Raw genomic sequence first — 23574 nt, 5'->3', positions numbered from 1 at the left:
AGGGTTAGCAAGGACAGGTGTGTCTTGTTAATTACACATCTGTACCACTGGTGTCTTGTGGGTCAGCAAACAGAAAAAGACGGGAGACAGGAGCAGCATTCGATACAGTAACCAGCAGGTGTCTGAGCATAGTGAGAGGACAGAGAAATATGGTATAGCACAGTTGTCTACCACTGCCAAAGAGCCCTTTCCTGGCTACAACCTTTAGTTCTTGGCAATGGAGTGCAGGAAGGCCAGCAGAGGGGCAGAGCAGGCAGAGCCAATGAACAAGAGCAATGTGAGAAAAGAAAGGGAAAGTGGGGCTAGTGCCAGAGGAAAAGGGGTGGGGGCACAGAAGAACGGAGCTGACTCACCGACATGTACGAGCGCGTTCCCACAAAGGAGTTGGCCATGGAATCTATGAGTTGGCCGCTCACACCAAAGTCACACAGCTTGATCTCCCCACGAGAGTTGACCAGGATGTTGGAGGGCTTGACATCTATGTGCCAGAGAAGACATGGACACAAACAAATATTCACTTAATTTCCAGCCATGTTCCGCACCATAAAACAGCATCCCCACAGCTGCTGTAAATGAGGCTTCACTGTCGAAGAAATATGTAATCACGTGTCGACAGACTATAAATGGACACCTTACATCAACTAATGATTCAAATCAAGTCTAGAACAACAGATTACTCACCAATTTAATGAACAGTAAAATTAATTAAAAAATAAAAACTTATGACTGCTGTAGAAACAGGTATTCTGACTGGCATGGTTTCAAATGCTGTATGACTGGAGAACCTCAGCTGACGGCACTCATCAAGCACAAGTCAAAAACAGCTATGCCCTTACAAACAAGCCAACTCTCCACAGTGCCACGCCTACTGGATCTGATCATACCACTGAACTGAGTGTGTCAAAACAAAACAACCAAAACAAAACAAAACAAAACAACCCCCCCCCCCCCCCACCCACACACACACACAAGCAATGCATGAAATCTGACAGACAGGAGAATGTACTGTACATTATTCAAATTCAAGATTCTGTAGGGCCCTGGGACAGACTGGAGTCCTGTGTCCAGGCTCAACCTTGCATCACATTGTATGACTGCTGGGATAGGCTCCAGCACCCTCTGGACCCTTAAGTAGACTAAGCAGGTATGGAAAAATGGATGGATGGAAGATTCTATAGGTTATTTTCAAGAGGAAGAAAGTCAACATGATAAAAAGCATTATATTTATCACACATTAAACTACAGATTGTAACTGACCAGATGGAAACTCTTATTCTGCTCTACTGATTGTGACATTAAGACATCAAACACAATTACAACCCCTTTAGCAGGTCATCTATTCAGTGTCTTACATTCACTTTCTCAAAAAACATCTGACATCCGTCTACATGCACAGAAGAGGCCACACCAAGTGTCAGAATCAATTATCTTCAACTGCACTCATTCCATTTTATCAAACCATGTGTTAAGTCACAATGCCAAATTTACTTCCGTATGAAGTTATTAAAAATGTTAGAAAACAGATTTAGACTTTTTTTTTATTCACCATGTCAAATTTTCAGTAGGTCAATGGTTTGCATACACCAAGATGAATGTTTCTTTTAAAAGCACTGCAAAGTTTAATGGACTGCAGAGACTGACAGAATTACTTTTAAAAGCTTGAGAATGACCAACTGGCATAATCTGGAGGTAACTGGAGAACCTTTGGCTGAATATAGCAACTTACCTGCTGAACCAGTGCCTTCAACAAGCTAAAGAAATAAACCAAAGCATCTGGAGCACAAGTTTGCATTTCTTCAAGTTCATTAATGAAGTCAAGTGTGTATTCAGATTCAGACAACTTTACTGATCCCAAACATGGCACCAGGGCACATTCACAAACCTGACAGAGTTACCTTTCAAAGGGAAAGGGACTCTGAACAAGAAAACATCATTACCTCTGTGCATGATCTGGTGCTTCTCCCTCAGGTAGGCTAACCCCCTCAATACCTGGAGACAAACAGATTATGGTAAAGAAAACTCGCAAGAACCTGTTTGACCCACATATGACTTGATAATACCACAAGCGACCTTCAAACCATGTACAAAATGAGCTACATATACCCACATATAGAAACAAAGCAGATACTCATTTGTAAAGATTTAGCCTAGAGCTGTTACCAGGCTAAATCTTTATCATTCAACTGCTCTCGTTAAGGGTCACCACAGCAGATCATCCGTCTCCATCTCACCCTGTCCTCCATTTCCTGTCTCACCAGCCACCTGCATGTCCTCCCGCCTAGTGACTTCATCCTCAGCATATGTCTCCCTATATACCCTGGGTCCCTCTTCTCACTGTGTCCAAACCATCCTACTTGTGCTGCCCCTGACAGGTTCATTCCTTATGCAGTAGATCCTCATCACTCCCAAACAAAAAGTGCAGCTTCTTCAGCTCTGCCTGCTGCCTTTTTTTGTTTGCACCACCATCTCTAAGCCATCCAACATAGCTTATCTCACTACAGTCTTGTAAACTCCTTCACTCCTGCAGATATCATGTCACAAATCACTCCTACCCACTCCACCCTGTCTGCACTCTTATTAACCTCTCCTTTACCTTGGAAAGTTGAACCCAAGTATTTAAACTCATCCACCTTCACTACCTTTTACTCTCTGCATCCTGTTTCACCACCTCCACCCTGAATGAGTCTGTCATTCCTACTGCACATCTCACTGCTGTCACACTGTCCTTGTACATGTCCTGCACTACCCTCACATACTTCTCTGCCACTCCAGATTTCCTCATACAATACCACAACTCTGCTCTTGGCACCCTGTCATACGCATCCTCTAAATCCACAAACACACAATGCAACTCCTTCTGGCCTTCTCTAGAAATCAATGCATCTGTCATGATTTCTTGACATGAAACTTGTTTCTATTCACAAATCTTCACCTCTGTTTTACTCTTTCCCAAAACTTCTTGCTGTGGCTGATCAACTTTATGCCCCCATAATTATTCAAGCTCTGCATATCGCCCTTATCCTTAATCAGAACCAGCACACTTTTTGTCCACTCCTCAGGCACACTCCTCTTAATTTCCAAGATTGTATTAAACAATCTGCTTAAAAACTCCACTTTCATATCTCCTAAACAGTTCCATGCCTCTACCAATGTGTTATCTTCACCAATTGCCTTTCCACAACTGTCCTCACGTCATCCTTACCGATCCATCGCACTTCCCCAATTTACTCTCTAACCTACATCACCCAACCTTCTCTCCCTCTCATTTCCTTCATCATCAGCTCCTCAAAACACTTCCTCCACCTTCTGAACACACTTCTCTCTTTTCGTCACATTTCCATCTACATCACCCTAACCTGCTGCAAATCCTTTCCTGTTCAGTCCCTGACTGGCCAATTAGTATAAGTCCTTTTCTCCTTCATTACTGTTCAACATCATAAAAAGCTCCCTGTATGTCCTTTTCTTTGACCCACATCTCTATTCACTTTATGCTGCAACTCCTTATACTCCTGTCTACATTGTCATCTCTTCCAACAACATGCCCACTGAAGTCCACTTTAATAACCATGCTTTCATCCTTGGGTATATTATCTAACCCATTGGCTAACTTACAACAGAAATCTTCTTTCTGCTTCATCTCACAACCAACCTGTGAGGCATATGCACAGATGACATTCATCATGACTTTCAATTTCTAACTTCACACTGTCAGACAATATACTCTCTTTAGAATGACTCCAACACCATTTCTCCTCCCATCCACACCATGATACAACAGCAGCAGCTAGGCCAAATGAATATGTAAAACACGCACAAAAAGAACTGCATTGTATAAGTAGGAAGTGGTAATGTACATACAGCTATGCTAACTTTTCCCAAGATTTCCTCTGGGATTCTTCTGGCTTCCTTCAGGACTTGATCCAAGGATCCACCATCCTGTTGTGATAAAGTTATACAGCACATCTTAGAATACAAAACACCACACTAAAAGTACATAAAGCACTGTTTATATTTATATTGTTTTTTTTTCTCCATATGCTGTCATCTATAATTGCTTTTATTTTGTATATTATGCTGCTTTTATAATTGCTTATATTTTTATTTCTCTTTGATTCTCTTTAGTGGTATGCACAGAGGACAGCAAAGAAATATTGGTATTGTACAGGGAAACAGGTTTCCTTACTGCACATATGACAATAAAACCTTGAATCCTAAAGTGCAGAGTATCCAATACCCCTCAGACTTAGGAAAGTTCTTTTTGGTGGTTTGTCACAATAAAACCCAAGTAACGACTACATAGATATGTGGGTCATATTTGTAAGTTAGTGGTACCAAGATGTTACGAAGAAGGAAAACAAAAAGAGAACCTAAGACATACACACAATATATATGTCAGTGTGTGTACAGACCCTGTGCAAAACTTAAAACAATATGGATGGGCATTCATGAACCACCAGAAGGTGGCAGTATTCACCATGCAGCAGCATATCATGGATGTGCACCTTTTCTTGCAGACTCCTGAACAATGCTCAAAACACACCTTTCAAAGCATTCCAAATGAACTCTGAACATAGACTGATGTGGCTGGAAACAGTGACAAACAGAGAACTATTTTACTTGTTTTTAAAGGTAAGACTTGTACTCTGCTGAGTCCTTCTGCACACTCCTGTACAGAAGGAGGTGGTAAGCATCTAATGTCAGATGCTACCTGCCAGTTATAGATGAAGTGTGAGATTGCTCAAAGGCCTCTAAAATTTGACTTTAAAGTAACCTGAGAGCTAAATGGACACAAAATACATTACTTAAAAGGCCTTTCTCTTGGCTTTCAGATGGTCCCTGTTGTGGAAAAATACACGCAGCAGTTTTTATTCCCCATACAACTTTAAAGATAGTGACCATTGTTCATCAATTTGCCATCATGAGCAAGGAGTCTGTCATAGACCTATTCTCACAATTAAATAGCACTACATGCAAAAAGGAAAGTTCATGTAAATCATTACTTTCCTTGAACTGTCTAAACAGGTTGCGATACCGCTTCTGCATTTTTTTGGAACTGGTAAACCAACAGTGTTCAAATACATGCAAAATGATGAATATATCAAATATATTTCCAGGCTTGTGACACTCCAAGGAAATGATCTTGAACTTGCAACAGAGGCATCATGTAAATTCATTGCTCTGCTGTATGACAAGAAGGAGAGTATATTATAATTCCACAGTGATCTCAATTTGTTTAGATCTAAATTAGCTCAGAAGTGTGCTGATCTTGCCAAGTTGGCTCCCTGCACAGACAGCTTCAAGCAGCATGTTTTGAGATACATGCAACAAGTGAAACTTTGGATAAATGCACACGTAGCCAAGCTTAATCTGGGATCACCTCTTGATTATGGATGGAAGGAGGAGGAATATTCCAGCCCATATTATTCACTGGTCACCTTCAGAGGTCATTGATGATCTCATTTGCAACTGCAGTGGAAAGTCTAAGTGCTCTCATAATGTTGTATGCAAGAATCAAAATATGGCATGTACAGAGTTGTGTCCGTGTGAAGGTACAGAGTCTTGCTGCAATGGCCTAACTCATGAACAGATGAAACAAATGACTTGATATTTGTTTCCAATATCTGTGACCAACATAATGTGAGATACCTTCAGTGATGACTACGAGGGTAGGCTGAAAAGTTCTAAGGCTCACTATAATGCAGTTAATGCATTACTCCTTCATGGGGAGCTTTAGAACTTTTCAGCCTACCCTCGTACAAGAATACAAACCCTATATCTAACTGTATGGCAGAGGTACGATACATCCAGAAAGTATTCATAGCACTTGACTTTTTACACATTTTGTGATGTTACAACCTTATTCCAAAATGGAGAAAATTGTTTTCACTCAAGATTCTACTCACAACACCCCATAATAACAACATGGAAAAAGGTGGGGTTTTTTGTTGCAAACTTCTTAATAAAAAAAGAAAAAAAAGAAATCACATGTACCTAAATATTCGCAGCCTTTGCCATGAAGGTCAAAATTGAGCTCAGTGCCTCCTGTTTCCACAGATCACCCGTGAGATGTTTCTACAGCTTAACTGGAGTCCATCTGAGGCAAATTCAGGTTTGTCTCGCGGCACAAATCTAGGTAAGGGTACAGAAACTTCTACGAAGAAGTGAAATTACCTGGTGGAGTTGGTGATTACAAAGAAAACCTGCACCTTCTTGGTACTTCCTGGAATCAGTTTAATGCCTATGGTGTCAATACTTATGTATATATGACTTCTTAGGGTTTTTTTTTAATACGTTTGCAAAAAAAAAAAAAAAAAAAAAACTTTTTATGTCATCATTATGGAGTTTTGTTAGTAGAATTTTGAGGGGAAAAAATTATTTGCTCCATTTTGGAATAAGGCTGTAACATAAAATGTGGAAAACACGAAGCGCTGTGAATACTTTCGAGATACACTGTAAACAGCCTCTGGGGTCTGCAAGTCTTGTCTGTGTCGTCTGTCTGTCTCCATGTCTCCGTTGTTTACAGTGATATTTGATGGGAATAGCTGTATAGCAGGAAATGGTTCTATTCTGATAACATGTTTAAGAAAATTAGTCAGTCTGGCTCTCTGTCATGGTGCCCCAGAATAATCAGGAAAGGGTATTTTAGTTCAAGGATGTGTGTTGTTTACACACACGTTACAGTAATAAATTTTAGGACACATAATGTAGCTGCAGTCTGTCAGAGGCTTCATTTGATCATACAGCTATTTCAACATGAAACTTCAAAGGCCCAGGGTCCAAGGTGTTACCCATTTAAAATATTGGTTAGGAAAATAACATTAAGGATTTACACAACCAAATTACTGACAAATACAAAACATCCAAGCGCCTGGTTTCCCCACCACGTTCATTGTCACGGTCTGATTCTTCATCTTCTCCTTCTAACAGTCTGCCTCAAACCTTGTCAGGCTGCACACACCACCTGGATTACCTGCCGTCAAAATCTCCTCAATTTTCTCTATTTCACTTTCACCATTTAGAGAAATATCAAACCAAATCGCTGTTTGAATCCTCCGCCATTGCAAATGAAAGCAATCGATAATGGGCTATCTCTGCCTTCACATCACGCAGCAGTTGGCAAAAATACACAGACTATTCTGGCTTTATATAGAACAGTCTTCAAGCAAAATGGAGATTTCTGGTACTTCAAAATACAATAGCACCCTAATCTATCCAAAGACGCTAAAACAGAGAGACCGTTCTGTAACCTCTGGAAAAAAAAAAAAAAAAATATCAAAACCAGGAGTATGACTTATCCTCCATTCAAATCCCAGCCTGACTGGAAAATCATTAAGGGCCCTTGGGCAAGGTCTTCAATACCCTAGTTACTCCCAGTGTGTAGTGAGTAGCAGCACCCTCACATCAGGGTGAATGTGAAACATCACTAAAGCGCTTTGAGTGTCTGATGCAGATGGAAAATCGCTATATATATATATATATATATATATATATATATAAAAAAATCAAAATCAATCAATGTAATTCTTTGTGCACTTATATATTTTAAGTAGATGTTATCAGCTTTAATGAATGGAAATTAAAAATGCGCTAGCTTGTAAATTTATTATTTACACAACTTCTTAGGCAATTCTTTCAGTCCTTGAAGAAAGCACTGCATTGACTCAGTTTTCTGTTAACTGATAACCTTTGTAACAATCTGCACATTTCTCTCACCATGTGCTCCATACAGATGCTGATTTCTCCGTCGCTGTAAAAGGCCCCATAAAATCCCACAATGTAGGGGGAGTTGCATTCATGGAGCACCTGCAGCTCTCTGATAATCTGGTTCCTGATGGCAGGCTTGATTTCCAGGTGAATCAACTGGGGAGGCAAAGGATTAAACTTTAAACTATTCTGATAAAAACAGGGGAGAGAGAAGCAGAGAAATGCTTCCTTTAAACATCATGCAGCACATTTTAGAGTTGGCTGTTAACAATTCTTTGATTGTGCATTATGGTAACATCCGCAAGACACACTGCAAATCTTCATTTATACTCTAGAGAATGACATTCCACATTTCTAGGTTAGGAGCACAGATTGTGCTCTGACGCAAAGATAACACCTGACATCTTCCAGAGCAAGTGAAAACATATCTGGAATGAGAACTGGAATGCAACTGCCTCAAACGCAGTCACACTTCACCTCCAACAAATGTTAATGTTTTTTACCTTCCGAGCCATGACCAATCCTGACGGTTTGTGGCGGACCTTGCCAACTACTCCTCCGTTACCAGCACCCAGCTCACAAATGAGTTCAAAATCCTCATCCTTCAACTCCCCGACCTGAGCTTTCTGTGTGAGGAAGGCTTCCAGCCGTTTCCTCTGCTGTTCATCCAAGTCAAGCTCACCCAGTTTCTTCTGTAAGGCCTCGAGGTTGGCTCTGTCAGGTAGCCGAGAGGAAGAAATAAGACAGGGAAAAGTATGCAACATGCATCTATGCTAAGCTGTTAAACCACCGGTCTCAAACTGTTTGATCGAGGGCTGGACATGGCCTGTGAGCCATTAGTTTACACTTCACAACATTACTATTACATTTAGCCTGCATTACGCCATTTAACCTCTCAGAAGGCTCAAGCGAACACTAGCAACCAATCGAGTTTTGTTTGTCTGTAAATAAGTTCACTGGCATCCAATTGTCTTGACCCACACAAGTGTTACGAACAATTCATAATCAGCCAATAAAGGATGACAACTTGGTAGTAGAGACTGACGGCGCTTCATCAATAATTGTTCATAAAAACAAAACAACAGCGCCTTACTTGGAGAACAAAAGGAAACAATCATTGGGTCGTGGCTTGCTCCATCATTCACAAACCCCCAACCAGACAAAGACAAATTTTTTCATCCAACCTGAACACTGGGCACTGACTGGCCAAGAACTCAGACGCAATGTGGCCTCACAGTGACACAAACGTGGTGAAATTAAGAAAATTATTTTGGATGTCAAAAAAGCAAGACTTCACCAATACATGATTTTAAATTAGAAACTTGAATGCTTCTAGTGTTTTCTAATCCAACAATCAAAAAGTCACAGTCTCGTGTCCTACTCAGACTGGACTGGCCCCGCATGACGTCACCCGTAAGTTTTCTACAGAAACCCGGAAGAGCTGATATGAAGCTCGTGTCTGGGCGTCACCATGTTAGCAGCCCCCACTCCGCAGATTCATCATGAACTCATTAATGCATAAAGGGGCAAGCGTGGGTGGCTTAGTTTGGGTGATGAAAGAAGACTGAACACACCCCTCTCTTCAAGTCAGACGAAGCCTGTTTGAAGCTAACAGGCTAACCTCGGTTTGGGTTTTTATTCAATCAGAGGTGGTTCTCCTCACAATTTCCTTTGGTGTGGACATTAAAAATTATTAGCCACTTAAGTTCTAAGTAATCGCACATTATGTGGACCTAACGTATGAAGCTACCGACAACTGCTAACAGTGCTAAATCCGTTGAGAAATTCACTCAACACGAGTACTGTAACAGAGAGATCTTAGAAGATCAGTTACAATGTTTCATTACACAAGCCATAATATTCTAGGTGTTTGTGATAAAATACTCCAAACAAAACAGACAGCACTGCTCAACAGCTACCATCCACATCGAGTGGACTCTGAGTTACAGTTACAGAGGCGGAGATGCTTGGCTGTCACTGTCACACATAGCAATCATGCCCCCAAATGCATAAAATATCTTAAACTAAGAAGTTAGAGAAAAATTCACCACGCTACAGTTGTTATGGAGAAGAAAACTATCTATAAAGACCAAAACTGTTTGTGTACCAGGCTATAAACATGTTTATTTCTGCCCTAAAGTTGGGCATTTTTAACACAGGCTCCTATGGAAATGTGCTCTGTTTTGGAGTCAGTCTTAAGCAGCCAGTCAAGGAACATACATAATGATGGCATTTATTGTATTAAAGTTATTGCTTTTGCAAGTTGTCTGGGATGGACTAACAGGCTCACCCATCAACCCACATTTTTGCTGTACAAGTCATAGGCAGTTAAAAATACAAGGAAAAAGACTCCTCAACACTCATCCCTGGTTAAATATAGGCAGTGGTGGGCACAGTTCCACTAATCCTCTAACCGCTAATTATCGAAGATAATGTTTTCATTATCGGATTAGCTTTTCAGATAACTTTGAAAACCATCATCGGACCAATTATCTTCCAATAGGTTTTGGTCCGATAATTTTTAGTCGCTAACATTTTTGCAGACATAGCTTTTTGTAGTAGATGCACAGTTCTATCCTCTAGAAACACAGAATAGCAAGTTCTAGAATAAACTGATTTATCCTCTGCAGGCAAAGGAGAACTGGTCATAGAAAAGAAAAAGCTCATTTCTTTTGACCCCATAGTGATACGCTGGCAATATCACCTAAGTCATCCAGAGGTATACAGTTTTAACTTATGGTTAAAATTTTAACCAAACTAATTGCGGACAAGTTATTTAAATTAAAGTCACGTCTGAAGTTTTATAAAGTGAAAATATCAGATATATGTTTTGGTTTTAAAGTATTAGACTAATTTTAAAGGTTTTAGTGTGGACATGGTGTGTGCGCAATGCATTCGGGGTAAAAGTTCACGACAGAAGAAATGCATTTGAGACGCTCTGATCGGGCTCCACACGGACAACAGTATTAAACTCTTTGTATATTGTTCCTAAAACTCTTGTGAATATATTCTCTGGGTTTACAGACGTTGTTATTGTGTTTGTTTTATGTAAAAATGCCAGAAGAAGCCCAGGTTGCTTCCTCCAAAAGCCAAAAAGTCTGTTAAATTGTGATTCAGGCCGTATGACATAACCGGCGTCAAAATGCATAGAACACTGCCATCTACCGGCAACCGGTTATATCACAGTGTTGTGGATCGCAGGATTTTAAGATTATCTGTAGGTTTCCAAAACCTGAGATACCACACACGTGGAGATAAAAAAAAAAAAAAAAAAAATCATAGATCTGACAGGTTTAGTTGTACAGTGTGTGGTGTCAGCCACGCGGTAAAAACAACACACACAAACAGATTTCACACATGAACATTCCCAGGTCAGACACCTCACTTTTTGATTGGCTGCATCATGTCACATTAGCTCCTCACATCCTTCTTAACACACCACAAACGGCAGGAATATCTGATAAGATTATATTTAGCGTCATCACAATTGTCGGGGCGTCCTTAAGATTGTCGAAGGGGAAGATCGGGTCCGATATCGGCCTAATTATCTTTCCATGTGAACCAGGCTTGATGTTATAACGCCTCATGGAGCGACTGACTGATCTGTTATGACACCGCACGGAGCGACTGATTGATCTGTTATAACACCGCACCAAGCCACTAACTCATCGCATGTTATGACACCTCATGGAGCGACTGATTGATTCGTTATGACACCACACCGAATGTTTTCACTATTATTTGATTTCTTTGTGCGACTGACATTGTTATTCAAGCATTCAAAATACAATTCCTATCGCCACACAATTCCACCACACATGAGAAAGTTTTTTGACAGTGTTATTGAAAGAAACCTTGTCTCCTAACTGGATAGAGTTGTGATGTCATCACACGTGCACTTAGGTGCTGTCTAGGGGGATCTTGAAAATTTATTTTTTTCTTTCTTTATTTATTTTTTCTCTTTATTTCTTTTTTATACAAACGAAAAAAATGACATTCTATAAAAGCACATTTATTAGTAAACACCAACACGTTACATTGCTTCACTTGTGTTGGTTTTTACATAGAATGAATGAATCAACAAATCAGCATGAGCGGAGGCTTAGTTTACCCATAATCCTTGTGGGCATCTGGGTGTTAATGTTCAAATCTTCAGAATTAGTGCATTATTTTAAAATTAACAGATGTGTTATATATCACTTTGTACATTTATGTAGCTATTCTATCTGGAATCATTTTATTTATAAAGCAAAACCATAATTCAAACCTGCTTTCTATTTCAAGACCACTGCCTTGTCGCTGGACCACTGTATCCTGTCAGGGTAAATGACGCATTCCTATAGCAGGGGGCAGAGCGCACAAAGACAGAAGCACTGGCTCATTAGCTGTTTGGGTTTGTGATCGCCATTGGCTTTGGCGAGGTTTAAACTCAAAATCAGCTTCTTAGTAGCTAAGAGCGTATTTGAGGCAAAATTGAAAGTTATTGGTTATCTGTAGCTTCCGATAAGTTTTTAGACAGTTTATCGGTTAGCATAAAAAAAAAAAAAAAAAAACAACTTTTCAGTTAGCCGATTACCAGTTATCAAAGCTAACTTTTTGGTTAGCTGTGCCCACCACTGCATATAGGCCTTGACCAATTCAATATGGTTTGTATGTTACCAGATGATTTTAGAGTGGACCAACTTAAATTAAATCACGTTCGCTGTGGTACTCTCTACTGGTGGTTGGCTCTCACTGCGGTATTGTATCACTTCCTGTTCCGGAGCACAGCGGTGTTTTTCTGTATCGGTTAGCTGTTTAATCTGCGCAGTTAGATTGATCTAGTTATCTAGATTACGATTTGTTTCCCAGTGTAATCTTTACGTGCCTTAACTAAAGCACTCATTCTGCTGAATCACCTCTAAATTATTTACACATTATTCACGTTGCGTGTTTTTTAGGAATCCGCTAGCTTAGCGTAGCTACTAGCTCTTAGCCGATTTAGCATGGCGCTTCTCCTGTCTCTCCCCGCACTTTTCTGCTCTGGGTGTGAAATGTTTAGTTATTCCTCGGCCTCCTTTAGCAGTAATGGTACTTGTAATAAGTGTAGCTTATTCGTAGCTTTGGAGGCCAGGCTGGGCGAATTGGAGACTCGGCTCCGCACCGTGGAAAATTCTACAGCTAGCCAGGCCCCTGTAGTCGGTGCGGACCAAGGTAGCTTAGCCGCCGTTAGTTCCCCCCTGGCAGATCCCGAGCAGCCGGGGAAAGCAGGCTGACTGGGTGACTGTGAGGAGGAAGCGTAGCCCTAAACAGAAGCCCCGTGTACACCGCCAACCCGTTCACATTTCTAACCGTTTTTCCCCACCGACGACACACCCGCCGAGGATCAAACTCTGGTTATTGGCGACTCTGTTTTGAGAAATGTGAAGTTAGCGACACCAGCAACCATAGTCAATTGTCTTCCGGGGGCCAGAGCAGGCGACATTGAAGGAAATTGAAACTGCTGGTTAAGGCTAAGCGTAAATTTGGTAAGATTGTAATTCACGTCGGCAGTAATGACACCCGGTTACGCCAATCGGAGGTCACTAAAATTAACATTAAATCGGTGTGTAACTTTGCAAAAACAATGTCGGACTCTGTAGTTTTCTCTGGGCCCCTCCCCAATCAGACCGGGAGTGACATGTTAGCCGCATGTTCTCCTTGAATTGCTGGCTGTCTGAGTGGTGTCCAAAAAATGAGGTGGGCTTCATAGATAATTGGCAAAGCTTCTGGGGAAAAACTGGTCTTGTTAGGAGAGACGGCATCCATCCCACTTTGGATGGAGCAGCTCTCATTTCTAGAAATCTGGCTAATTTTCTTAAATCCTCCAAACCGTGACTATCCAGGGTTGGGACCAGGAAGCAGAGTTGTAGTCTTACACACCTCTCTGCAGCTTCTCTCCCCCTGCCATCCCCTCATTACCCATCCCCGTAGAGACGGTGCCTGCTCCCAGACTACCAATAACCAGCAAAAATCTATTTAAGCATAAAATTCAAAAAGAAAAAATAATATAGCACCTTCAACTGCACCACAGACTAAAACAGTTAAATGTGGTCTATTAAACATTAGGTCCTCTCTCTTCTAAGTCCCTGTTGGTAAATTATATAATAATTGATCAACATATTGATTTATTCTGCCTAACAGAAACCGGTTACAGCAGGATGAATATGTTAGTTTAAATGAGTCAACACCCCGAGTCACACTAACTGTCAGAATGCTCGTAGCACGGGCCGGGGCGGTGGATTAGCAGCAATCTTCCATTCCAGCTTATTAATTAATCAAAAACCCAGACAGAGCTTTAATTCATTTGAAAGCTTGTCTCTTAGTCTTGTCCATCCAAATTGGAAGTCCCAAAAACCAGTTTTATTGTTATTATCTATCGTCCACCTGGTCGTTACTGTGAGTTTCTCTGTGAATTTCAGACCTTTTGTCTGACTTAGTGCTTTAGCTCAGATAAGATAATTATAGTGGGCGATTTTTATACATCCACACAGATGCTGAGAATGACAGCCTCAACACTGCATTAATCTATTATTAGACTCTATTGGCTTTGCTCAAAAGTAAATGAGTCCACCCACCACTTTAATCATATCTTAGGATCTTGTTCTGACTTATGGTATGGAAATAGAAGACTTAACAGTATTCCCTGAAAACTCCCTTCTGTCTGATCATTTTTTAATAACATTTACATTTACTCTGATGGACTACCCAGCAGTAGGGAATAAGTTTCATTACACTAGAAGTCTTTCAGAAAGCGCTGTAACTAGGTTTAAGGATATGATTCCTTCTTTATGTTCTCTAATGCCATATAACAACACAGTGCAGAGTAGCTACCTAAACTCTGTAAGGGAGATAGAGTATCTCGTCAATAGTTTTACATCCTCATTGAAGACAACTTTGGATGCTGTAGCTCCTCTGAAAAAGAGAGCTTTAAATCAGAAGTGTCTGACTCCATGGTATAACTCTCAAACTCGTAGCTTAAAGCAGATAACCCGTAAGTTGGAGAGGAAATGGCGTCTCACTAATTTAGAAGATCTTCACTTAGCCTGGAAAAAGAGTCTGTTGCTCTATAAAAAAGCCCTCCGTAAAGCTAGGACATCTTTCTACTCATCACTAATTGAAGAAAATAAGAACAACCCCAGGTTTCTTTTCAGCACTGTAGCCAGGCTGACAAAGAGTCAGAGCTCTATTGAGCTGAGTATTCCATTATCTTTAACTAGTAATGAGTTCATGACTTTCTTTGCTAACAAAATTTTAACTATTAGAGAAAAAATTACTCATAACCATCCCAAAGACGTATCGTTATCTTTGGCTGCTTTCAGTGATGCCGGTATTTGGTTAGACTCTTTCTCTCCGATTGTTCTGTCTGAGTTATTTTCATTAGTTACTTCATCCAAACCATCAACATGTTTATTAGACCCCATTCCTACCAGGCTGCTCAAGGAAGCCCTACCATTATTTAATGCTTCGATCTTAAATATGATCAATCTATCTTTGTTAGTTGGCTATGTACCACAGGCTTTTAAGGTGGCAGTAATTAAACCATTACTTAAAAAGCCATCACTTGACCCAGCTATCTTAGCTAATTATAGGCCAATCTCCAACCTTCCTTTTCTCTCAAAAATTCTTGAAAGGGTAGTTGTAAAACAGCTAACTGATCATCTGCAGAGGAATGGTCTATTTGAAGAGTTTCAGTCAGGTTTTAGAATTCATCATAGTACAGAAACAGCATTAGTGAAGGTTACAAATGATCTTCTTATGGCCTCGGACAGTGGACTCATCTCTGTGCTTGTTCTGTTAGACCTCAGTGCTGCTTTTGATACTGTTGACCATAAAATTTTATTACAGAGATTAGAGCATGCCATAGGTATTAAAGGCACTGCGCTGCGGTGGTTTGAATCATATTTGTCTAATAGATTACAATTTGTTCATGTAAATGGGGAATCTTCTTCACAGACTAAAGTTAATTATGGAGTTCCACAAGGTTCTGTGCTAGGACCAATTTTATTCACTTTATATATGCTTCCCTTAGGCAGTATTATTAGACGGTATTGCTTAAATTTTCATTGTTACGCAGATGATACCCAGCTTTATCTATCCATGAAGCCAGAGGACACACACCAATTAGCTAAACTGCAGGATTGTCTTACAGACATAAAGACATGGATGACCTCTAATTTCCTGCTTTTAAACTCAGATAAAACTGAAGTTATTGTACTTGGCCCCACAAATCTTAGAAACATGGTGTCTAACCAGATCCTTACTCTGGATGGCATTACCCTGACCTCTAGTAATACTGTGAGAAATCTTGGAGTCATTTTTGATCAGGATATGTCATTCAAAGCGCATATTAAACAAATATGTAGGACTGCTTTTTTGCATTTACGCAATATCTCTAAAATCAGAAAGGTCTTGTCTCAGAGTGATGCTGAAAAACTAATTCATGCATTTATTTCCTCTAGGCTGGACTATTGTAATTCATTATTATCAGGTTGTCCTAAAAGTTCCCTAAAAAGCCTTCAGTTAATTCAAAATGCTGCAGCTAGAGTGCTGACGGGGACTAGAAGGAGAGAGCATATCTCACCCATATTGGCCTCTCTTCATTGGCTTCCTGTTAATTCTAGAATAGAATTTAAAATTCTTCTTCTTACTTATAAGGTTTTGAATAATCAGGTCCCATCTTATCTTAGGGACCTCGTAGTACCATATCACCCCAATAGAGCGCTTCGCTCTCAGACTGCAGGCTTACTTGTAGTTCCTAGGGTTTGTAAGAGTAGAATGGGAGGCAGAGCCTTCAGCTTTCAGGCTCCTCTCCTGTGGAACCAGCTCCCAATTCAGATCAGGGAGACAGACACCCTCTCTACTTTTAAGATTAGGCTTAAAACTTTCCTTTTTGCTAAAGCTTATAGTTAGGGCTGGATCAGGTGACCCTGAACCATCCCTTAGTTATGCTGCTATAGACGTAGACTGCTGGGGGGTTCCCATGATGCACTGTTTCTTTCTCTTTTTGCTCTGTATGCACCACTCTGCATTTAATCATTAGGGATCGATCTCTGCTCCCCTCCACAGCATATCTTTTTCCTGGTTCTCTCCCTCAGCCCCAACCAGTCCCAGCAGAAGACTGCCCCTCCCTGAGCCTGGTTCTGCTGGAGGTTTCTTCCTGTTAAAAGGGAGTTTTTCCTTCCCACTGTAGCCAAGTGCTTGCTCACAGGGGGTCGTTTTGACCGTTGGGGTTTTACATCATTATTGTATGGCCTTGCCTTGCAGTGTGGAGCGCCTTGGGGCGGCTGTTTGTTGTGATTTGGCGCTATATAAAAAAAAATTGATTGATTGATTGATTGGTACAGAAACATGGCTCAAACTACCTAATTTCTTCATGCAAGTTCAATTCAGAAATTCACAGCATTAACACTAGATCTAGTGTCTTGTCCTTGGTTATATTCCCTTAGTCAGGTCCTTTGGGGCTACATCTTTCTCTGATACTGGAGGTAAGGTATGGAACGGTCTTGATCTGCAAACAAAATCCTGCAGAAATAAAATGGATTTTAAAAATAGGGTAAAAACATATTTTTCCCTGATGGTCAACAGTTTATTGATAACTTTATTTTTAGACATCTATTTAAAAGGCTGAGACTCTGTAGCCAAAGATACACTCTCTGTAGCCGGCAATAAATGCAATCCTGCAAAATCTTAGAGAGGTGGTTTTCACTGCGAGATGTGTGCGTGTATAATATATATATATATATAGGAATCAGTTCCTATTTAAAAATATACTGTATAGTTTTAATGTGTAAATACTCTAATACTAATAAGTGGTGTGTTGCTTTTATATGATTTAAATGGTTGTGGTTTTATTTATGAGATATTGGATAACTGAATTTAGTTTTTACATTTTTTTAATGAATCAAATCAAACAATAAGTAAAACTTGCACGATTGTAATTTGCAGACATAGAACCAGAAATAAGACTTGTATAAAACAGTTACTCACTCGGACGCAGCGTCCAGGCTGTTGGCGGTGGCCTGTCCTTCTCCGATCGGCGTTATGTTCAGCGGAACGGGCTTTTTCTTTGGAGCCATTTCACCGGCAGCTGGCCGATCTAAACCTAAACGCTTTAAAGTAACGATGTCCCGACCTGCGGCGAGCCGACAATTTATCTTTAACCTTGTTCCAAAGTTGGTCGGAAAAAGCAAGAGGAACCGCTCCGAACGCCTGTTAGCAGCTAACGTTAGCAAAGTGAGTAGAACATGTCACTCAGCTGTTTGACAAAAAAATCTTATCATGTCGACGTGGCGTTTGGAAGTACTATGTATTTAAGACATTCGGAGCAAATACATTGCCGTTTTAGCTCTTTATTCTCAGCTGTCTAGTTGATATACTGAGGATACTTAGCTGGCTACAGCTAGCATCAGCTCCTGTAGGGGAGGGAGGGGGGGCGTCCGAGCAGCAAAAAAAAAAAAAAAAAAACACAACCGGCTGCCTCTGTGTTTACACCAGGACACCGAGTGGCTGGCTTCTTTCCGGTGGAGAGCAGGGTGCGAGCAGCGGCTCCAGTCAGGGTGTGGGGCTGACACCGGGCTCCGGCCGCTGCTGGTGCTTCAATACAGGAAGCAGTGGCTGCAGCGTCACAGCCGCGTCTGACGCCCACAGGGAAAGCCCTGCGCAAACATCGCCGAGACTGCGACTTTAAAACGAGACCCGTGGATGTCCCCCACTCATACATCCACAATAATTCTACTACTAAACTAAATCATGAAGTTCTTGTGTATGCACTTCTTGATTCACAAAGTGACACAACCTTTCAGAGGTGGGAGTAAGTCACCATCAAGCCACGCTCAAGCAGTGGCAGTTCTACACTGAATTGCTCCCCGGGCGAGACACTCTCTGTGCTCCCCCCTCCCTTCCATTTTTTTTTATTTATTTTTTTTTTTTTAATTTGTGTTTTGCACAAACAGCCATTTTTAAATTTATTTTATTATTATTATTCTATTATTTTTAAATATATTTTACAAGTGCTCCTGAATTTGCAATTGAAATTGACATCAAAAGACCACAGGGTCCAATATAAATATAATATCCATCAATTGCAAATTTGAATACATGCTCTTACATGCTAAATGTCTAAATGTCTTTCAGGGAGGAACAATTAACTCTTTTATTAAGGTGCATATTTGTCTCAACATTTAGCTAAATAGCTGGCTTGATGTGTGTAAATAATAGGCTAAATATGTAATATAAACATTAATTAATCTGCAATAGTTTTAGGTTTGACAGAAATTTGATCATGTAGTATTTGCGTTTTTTTTCTCCCTAATTTTTGGTCTTCATTTGTGGGTCAAAAGAAAATCTAAACTGAAATGTTCCCATGCCACTGAAATCAAATGAGATTCTTTTTCTCCATCAAATAAACAGTTAGTTATGAAGATAAGACTCATTTTAAATTTATTATTATTATTATTATTATTTTGTCAGTGTACATGACAATAAAAAGAGTTTCCAGCTACTGGAAGCCTATTGTAAAAATTGTATAACACACATTCTTGCTGGCACACAAAAAGGTCAGATTCAATTCACCTCAGCCAGTAATGTGAACGGAGCACCTGTCCTCTCCAGTGAGTTTAAACCCGTCTTCCACCCTGTCTGTCTGCTTTCAAATGCCTTTTATTTCATAAACTAGCTGTCTGCATCGTTTGCTCGAGTTCTGGTTCTGCTCTGTTGCATCCTCATGGACTTCGCTCTGCCAGAGCGGAGACAATGTGGAGGCAGAGCAGCAAGGAGCAGTGAGCACGATGGTCCGTCCAGAGCCGTGGAGCAGAGTGCATGGGCCGAGGAGGAGTGCGTCTGTCTCCGGTTACGCAGGAGACAACCGCCGAACCGCTTTCACAAGTTCTGTTCTGTGCACGCCAGCATGCTGGGGTGCCTGCTTGCAGCTGTGAGATGTCAATTTGCCACTTCCTCCTTACACAGTGATATCATAACTGCTTTGCGATGCAGAAGGATTTTTTTTTTTTAAGTACTTGTGCCGCCCCTATATGTGTCACGAAAAAATGCGCCCCGGGCAATTGCCCGCCTCGCCCATGCCAAAAACCGCGTCTGCTCTCATGTCATGAATCAACAAGTCCCAAGTCAAGTCTCAAGTCATAATGACCACCAATTGTTTGCAAGCTGACTTGAGACTTGACTTGGGACTTGCTGATTCATGACTTGAGAATGACCTGATGGTGACTTCGTCCCACCTCTGCAACATTTATCCTCAAGGAGACAGCAAGGGTGAAGAGTGAACCAGTTCAACTAAAGCTCTCCATGCTCGCTTCCAGAAACACAGTTGTGTCCTGCCGGAGACTTACTAGTTTGAAAGTAAGAGGATTCTACTCAGACAAGATAAGCTCACTGTCAGTGACCTACTCCAGAGTGTTCATCCCCGTAAACATATTCCCACACCATAGACCATAGTCCCACACCAGAGACTGTGAAGGCATCGCCTCATCTGGAACGTCTTGCAGATTGGATTGCTCCTAATCAAAGCTGTGGCATCGGCTTACTAAACAGCTAAATTCTCCTCAAGCCCTGGTACCAAGACAAGTGGTACCGGGTGAAGGAAATCAGCCCTTCACACAGAGAACAGACTTGGGTTGGAGTGTGGACAGCTATGGTAACCTATGTCTCAATTATGGACATGCAATTGAAGTAAGCCACCAATCATAGTGAAGTCAGTGGTGCCAGGTCTGTTGTCTTCTTCAAACCTTACAAGTGAAGTTCATTATATCTGTAGAACACAGATCAAGGAGGTGGTCGAACCTGCAGACATCATCAAGGTGCTGGAATCCGACTTCGCTGAAAGAGCTACAGAGACCAGCTATGTCTGTCAAGAGGATCTAAGATTCTTGTCAAAATGGAAAAGAAGCATCAGACTTAAGCATGACGGTCATTATGAAATGCATTGCTGTTTAAGATGGACAGACCCAACTTAACCGATAAGGTGTGCGCCATCCACCAACTCAAGTGCCTGGAAAGAACGTTGAGAAGACAGGAACAATAGCGCTAAAACTACAAGACCTCCATGGATAGCACCGTAACCTCTTGGAGATACAGAATGGGTACCGGAAGACGGCATCCACAACGCTCCAGCGTGGTACATCCCACATCATGGGGTGGTCTATCATCCTCAAACGCCTGAGAAGATATCCATTGTCTTTGCTTGCTATGGATGGATGGATGGATAGATGGATAGATAGATAGATAGATAGATAGATAGTCATTACAAGTGCAACGAAATTTCTTCACACCCAGTCACCTCAGACAAAAATACAATTAATCCACAATTATTACGAGTTGAGCATAATAATGGCACACATCAGAATTAAAACAACCATACATATACATTTGATTGTTTATGTACTCTAAACCTTAAGACAGTCCGTCATCCGAATTGAGGAAATGTGAGTGTGGGCTGCAGCAGTGTCCCACGCAGCCACAAGCTTGGGGGAGCGGCAGGGCTGGGGGGGGTGGAAAGAGGGGTGTGCGTCATGTGTGCAGATGAGATGAGTTCATATCAGTCAGATGAGTTTGTATCAGTTTCTGTCAGTGTGTGCATAATGTCTGGAGTTGCCTTGACAACATCAGACTCCAAGTGATGTCTTTGAATGACAATCTCCTAACCGGCCCAAAGCTGACAAACACCTTGGTGAGAGTTCTCCATCGCTTCCAAAAGAGGCCCAGTAGCAATCGTGTGACATAGAGCACATGTTCCACCAGTTCCATGTCAAGGCAGAAGACCAAGATTGCCTTAGTGTGAAAATGGAAATGTTGAAGTTGAACCTTTCAGCTATCAAATGAAGGCCCATTTGTTTGGTGCAGTTTCATCACCTGGCTGTGCCAACTATGGACTCAATTTCAATTTTAATTCGTTTTCATTTATATAGCGCCAAATCATAACAAATTTGCCTCAAGGTGCTTCACACAAGTAAGGTCTAACTCAAGTATATCGCAGCTGAAGGACATGGACGCTCCGGTGAACATGCCATCATGTTCATTCGATTGAACTTCTATGTTGATGATGGCCTGTCAAGCGTAGAATCCATAAGTCAAGCAATCCAGCTGGTGAAAGAGGTGAAAAAGCTTTGCAGCACAGGCTGCACAAGTTTATCTCAGCAGCATGGAAGTCCTAGCCACCATTCCCAAGGAAGAAAATGCTGAAGCTGCTAAGGGCCCTGTCCCACTGGCGTTTAGGAGGATTTGCGGATGGAATGTGCACAAAAGTGGCCCACATCCGCCAACAACCGCAATAACCGTGTAACATTCCTGTATGAGTCGGCCGCCATCCGAACACGTCTGTGATAATCTGCAGAGGCACGCATGTCCGCAGCCAGGATTTTTGAGCGGCTCAAAAATCCTGCTGTGGATGAGATCCGCATCACTGCCTGAACACATACTGAAGACATACACAACCATGCGTGCCGCATATCCCCTGTCATCTGCTGATATCCGCAACCGACGGGTTGGCGCGGCTTGGCGGCAGACCGGGACAGCGTGCAAACAATACGTTATTTTGTATTGTAACCTAGTTTCTTAAGTTTCCAAAATATTCAGAAAATAGTGAGGTTTTTAGGCTGTTTGGGAATCTGCTCGTTTAGTTTATGGTTTTAACACAAGTCTTAAAAGTGTGTCTGCGGAAGACAAAGTGATGGTAATGAGTTACTTCCGATAATCACTTCCGGCGAAGTGGCCAAGCCGAAGGCAAGAATTCATACCTCTGTGGTTGGCCGCCCGATGAAAAAAGATTGGGCTGCATTGTCTATTGAAATCAGCCGGTTTTGTTTTGTCTCTAACTTCCTTCTATTAGCCAACTGACAGCTCTTTTTGCCTGGAACGATGAGATTTATACACCAAGCTGACCTGAAATGAACCACTGTACATTCAACTGACTTATTGACGAATCTGACCCCTTTGAAAAGTGACCAAATTTCATGTGTATTGAGCTTGGTGACGTTTTCATCGGCCAAAAATGGCCACCAGAGGGCGCTCGATGTAACGTCCGTGGCAACCCATAAATAAATCTATCTATCTATCTATACACACACATATATATATATATATATATATATATACACACGTATAGTGAGGAAATAAGTATTTGAACACCCTGCGGTTTTGCAAGTTCTCCCACTTAGAAATCATGGAGGGGTCTGAAATTTTCAACTTAGGTGCATGTCCACTGTGAGAGACATAATCTAAAAAAAAAAAAAAAAAAAAAATCCGGAAATCACAATGTATGATTTTTTTTAAATAATTTATTTCACTGTTACTGCTGCAAATAAGTATTTGAACACCTACCGACCAGCAAGAATTGGCTCACACAGACCTGTTAATTTTTCTTTAAGAAGCCCTCTTATTCTGCACTCTTTACCTGTATTAATTGCACCTGTTTGAACTTGTTACCTGTATAAAAGACACCTGTTCACACACTCAATCAATCACACTCCAACCTGTCCACCATAGCCAAGACCAAAGAGCTGTCTAAGGACACCGAGACAAAACTGTAGACCTGCACAAGGCTGGGACAGACTACAGGACAGGCAAGCAGCATGGTAGAAGACAACAACTGTTATGACTATTTATTAGAAAGTGGAAGAAACACAAGATGACTGTCAATCTCCCTCGGTCTGGGATTCCATGCAAGATCTCACTTTGTGGGGTAAGGATGATTCTGAGAAAGCTCAGAACTACACAGGAGAACCTGGTCAATGACCTGAAGAGAGCTGGGACCACAGTCGCAATGATTACATTGGTAACACATGTCATGGTGTAAAATCCTGCAGGGCAGCAAGGTCCCCCTTCTCAAGCCAGCACATG

The 23574-nt window shown here is 41.2% G+C and overlaps 1 protein-coding gene and 1 long non-coding RNA gene across 2 annotated transcripts in view; one reads left to right on the top strand and one right to left on the bottom strand.

Annotated features, from left to right (window-relative positions):
• The window catches only part of LOC117518953 (dual specificity mitogen-activated protein kinase kinase 2), a 22628-nt gene extending 4518 nt beyond the window's left edge, over nucleotides 1-18110 (bottom strand). Inside the window, exons 1-6 of the mRNA XM_034180232.1 lie at nucleotides 17713-18110; nucleotides 8208-8418; nucleotides 7714-7860; nucleotides 3859-3936; nucleotides 1938-1989; nucleotides 354-478 (exon numbers count right to left, since the gene is read on the bottom strand). Coding sequence (XP_034036123.1) covers nucleotides 354-478; nucleotides 1938-1989; nucleotides 3859-3936; nucleotides 7714-7860; nucleotides 8208-8418; nucleotides 17713-17801 — 702 coding nt within the window. The 5' untranslated portion in view covers nucleotides 17802-18110. The remainder of the gene's footprint in view (nucleotides 1-353; nucleotides 479-1937; nucleotides 1990-3858; nucleotides 3937-7713; nucleotides 7861-8207; nucleotides 8419-17712) is intronic.
• On the top strand, nucleotides 17712-23574 carry LOC117518955. Its single transcript, XR_004563125.1, has 3 exons — nucleotides 17712-17841; nucleotides 21157-21161; nucleotides 23244-23574. It is a non-coding gene; the product is annotated as an uncharacterized LOC117518955 (long non-coding RNA).

This window comes from Thalassophryne amazonica, chromosome 10 (assembly GCF_902500255.1).
Source record: "Thalassophryne amazonica chromosome 10, fThaAma1.1, whole genome shotgun sequence".
In the NCBI taxonomy this organism is placed as follows: domain Eukaryota; kingdom Metazoa; phylum Chordata; class Actinopteri; order Batrachoidiformes; family Batrachoididae; genus Thalassophryne; species Thalassophryne amazonica.
The sequence above is the reverse complement of the archived record's forward strand: the minus strand, read 5'-3'. Positions and strand labels throughout refer to the sequence as shown.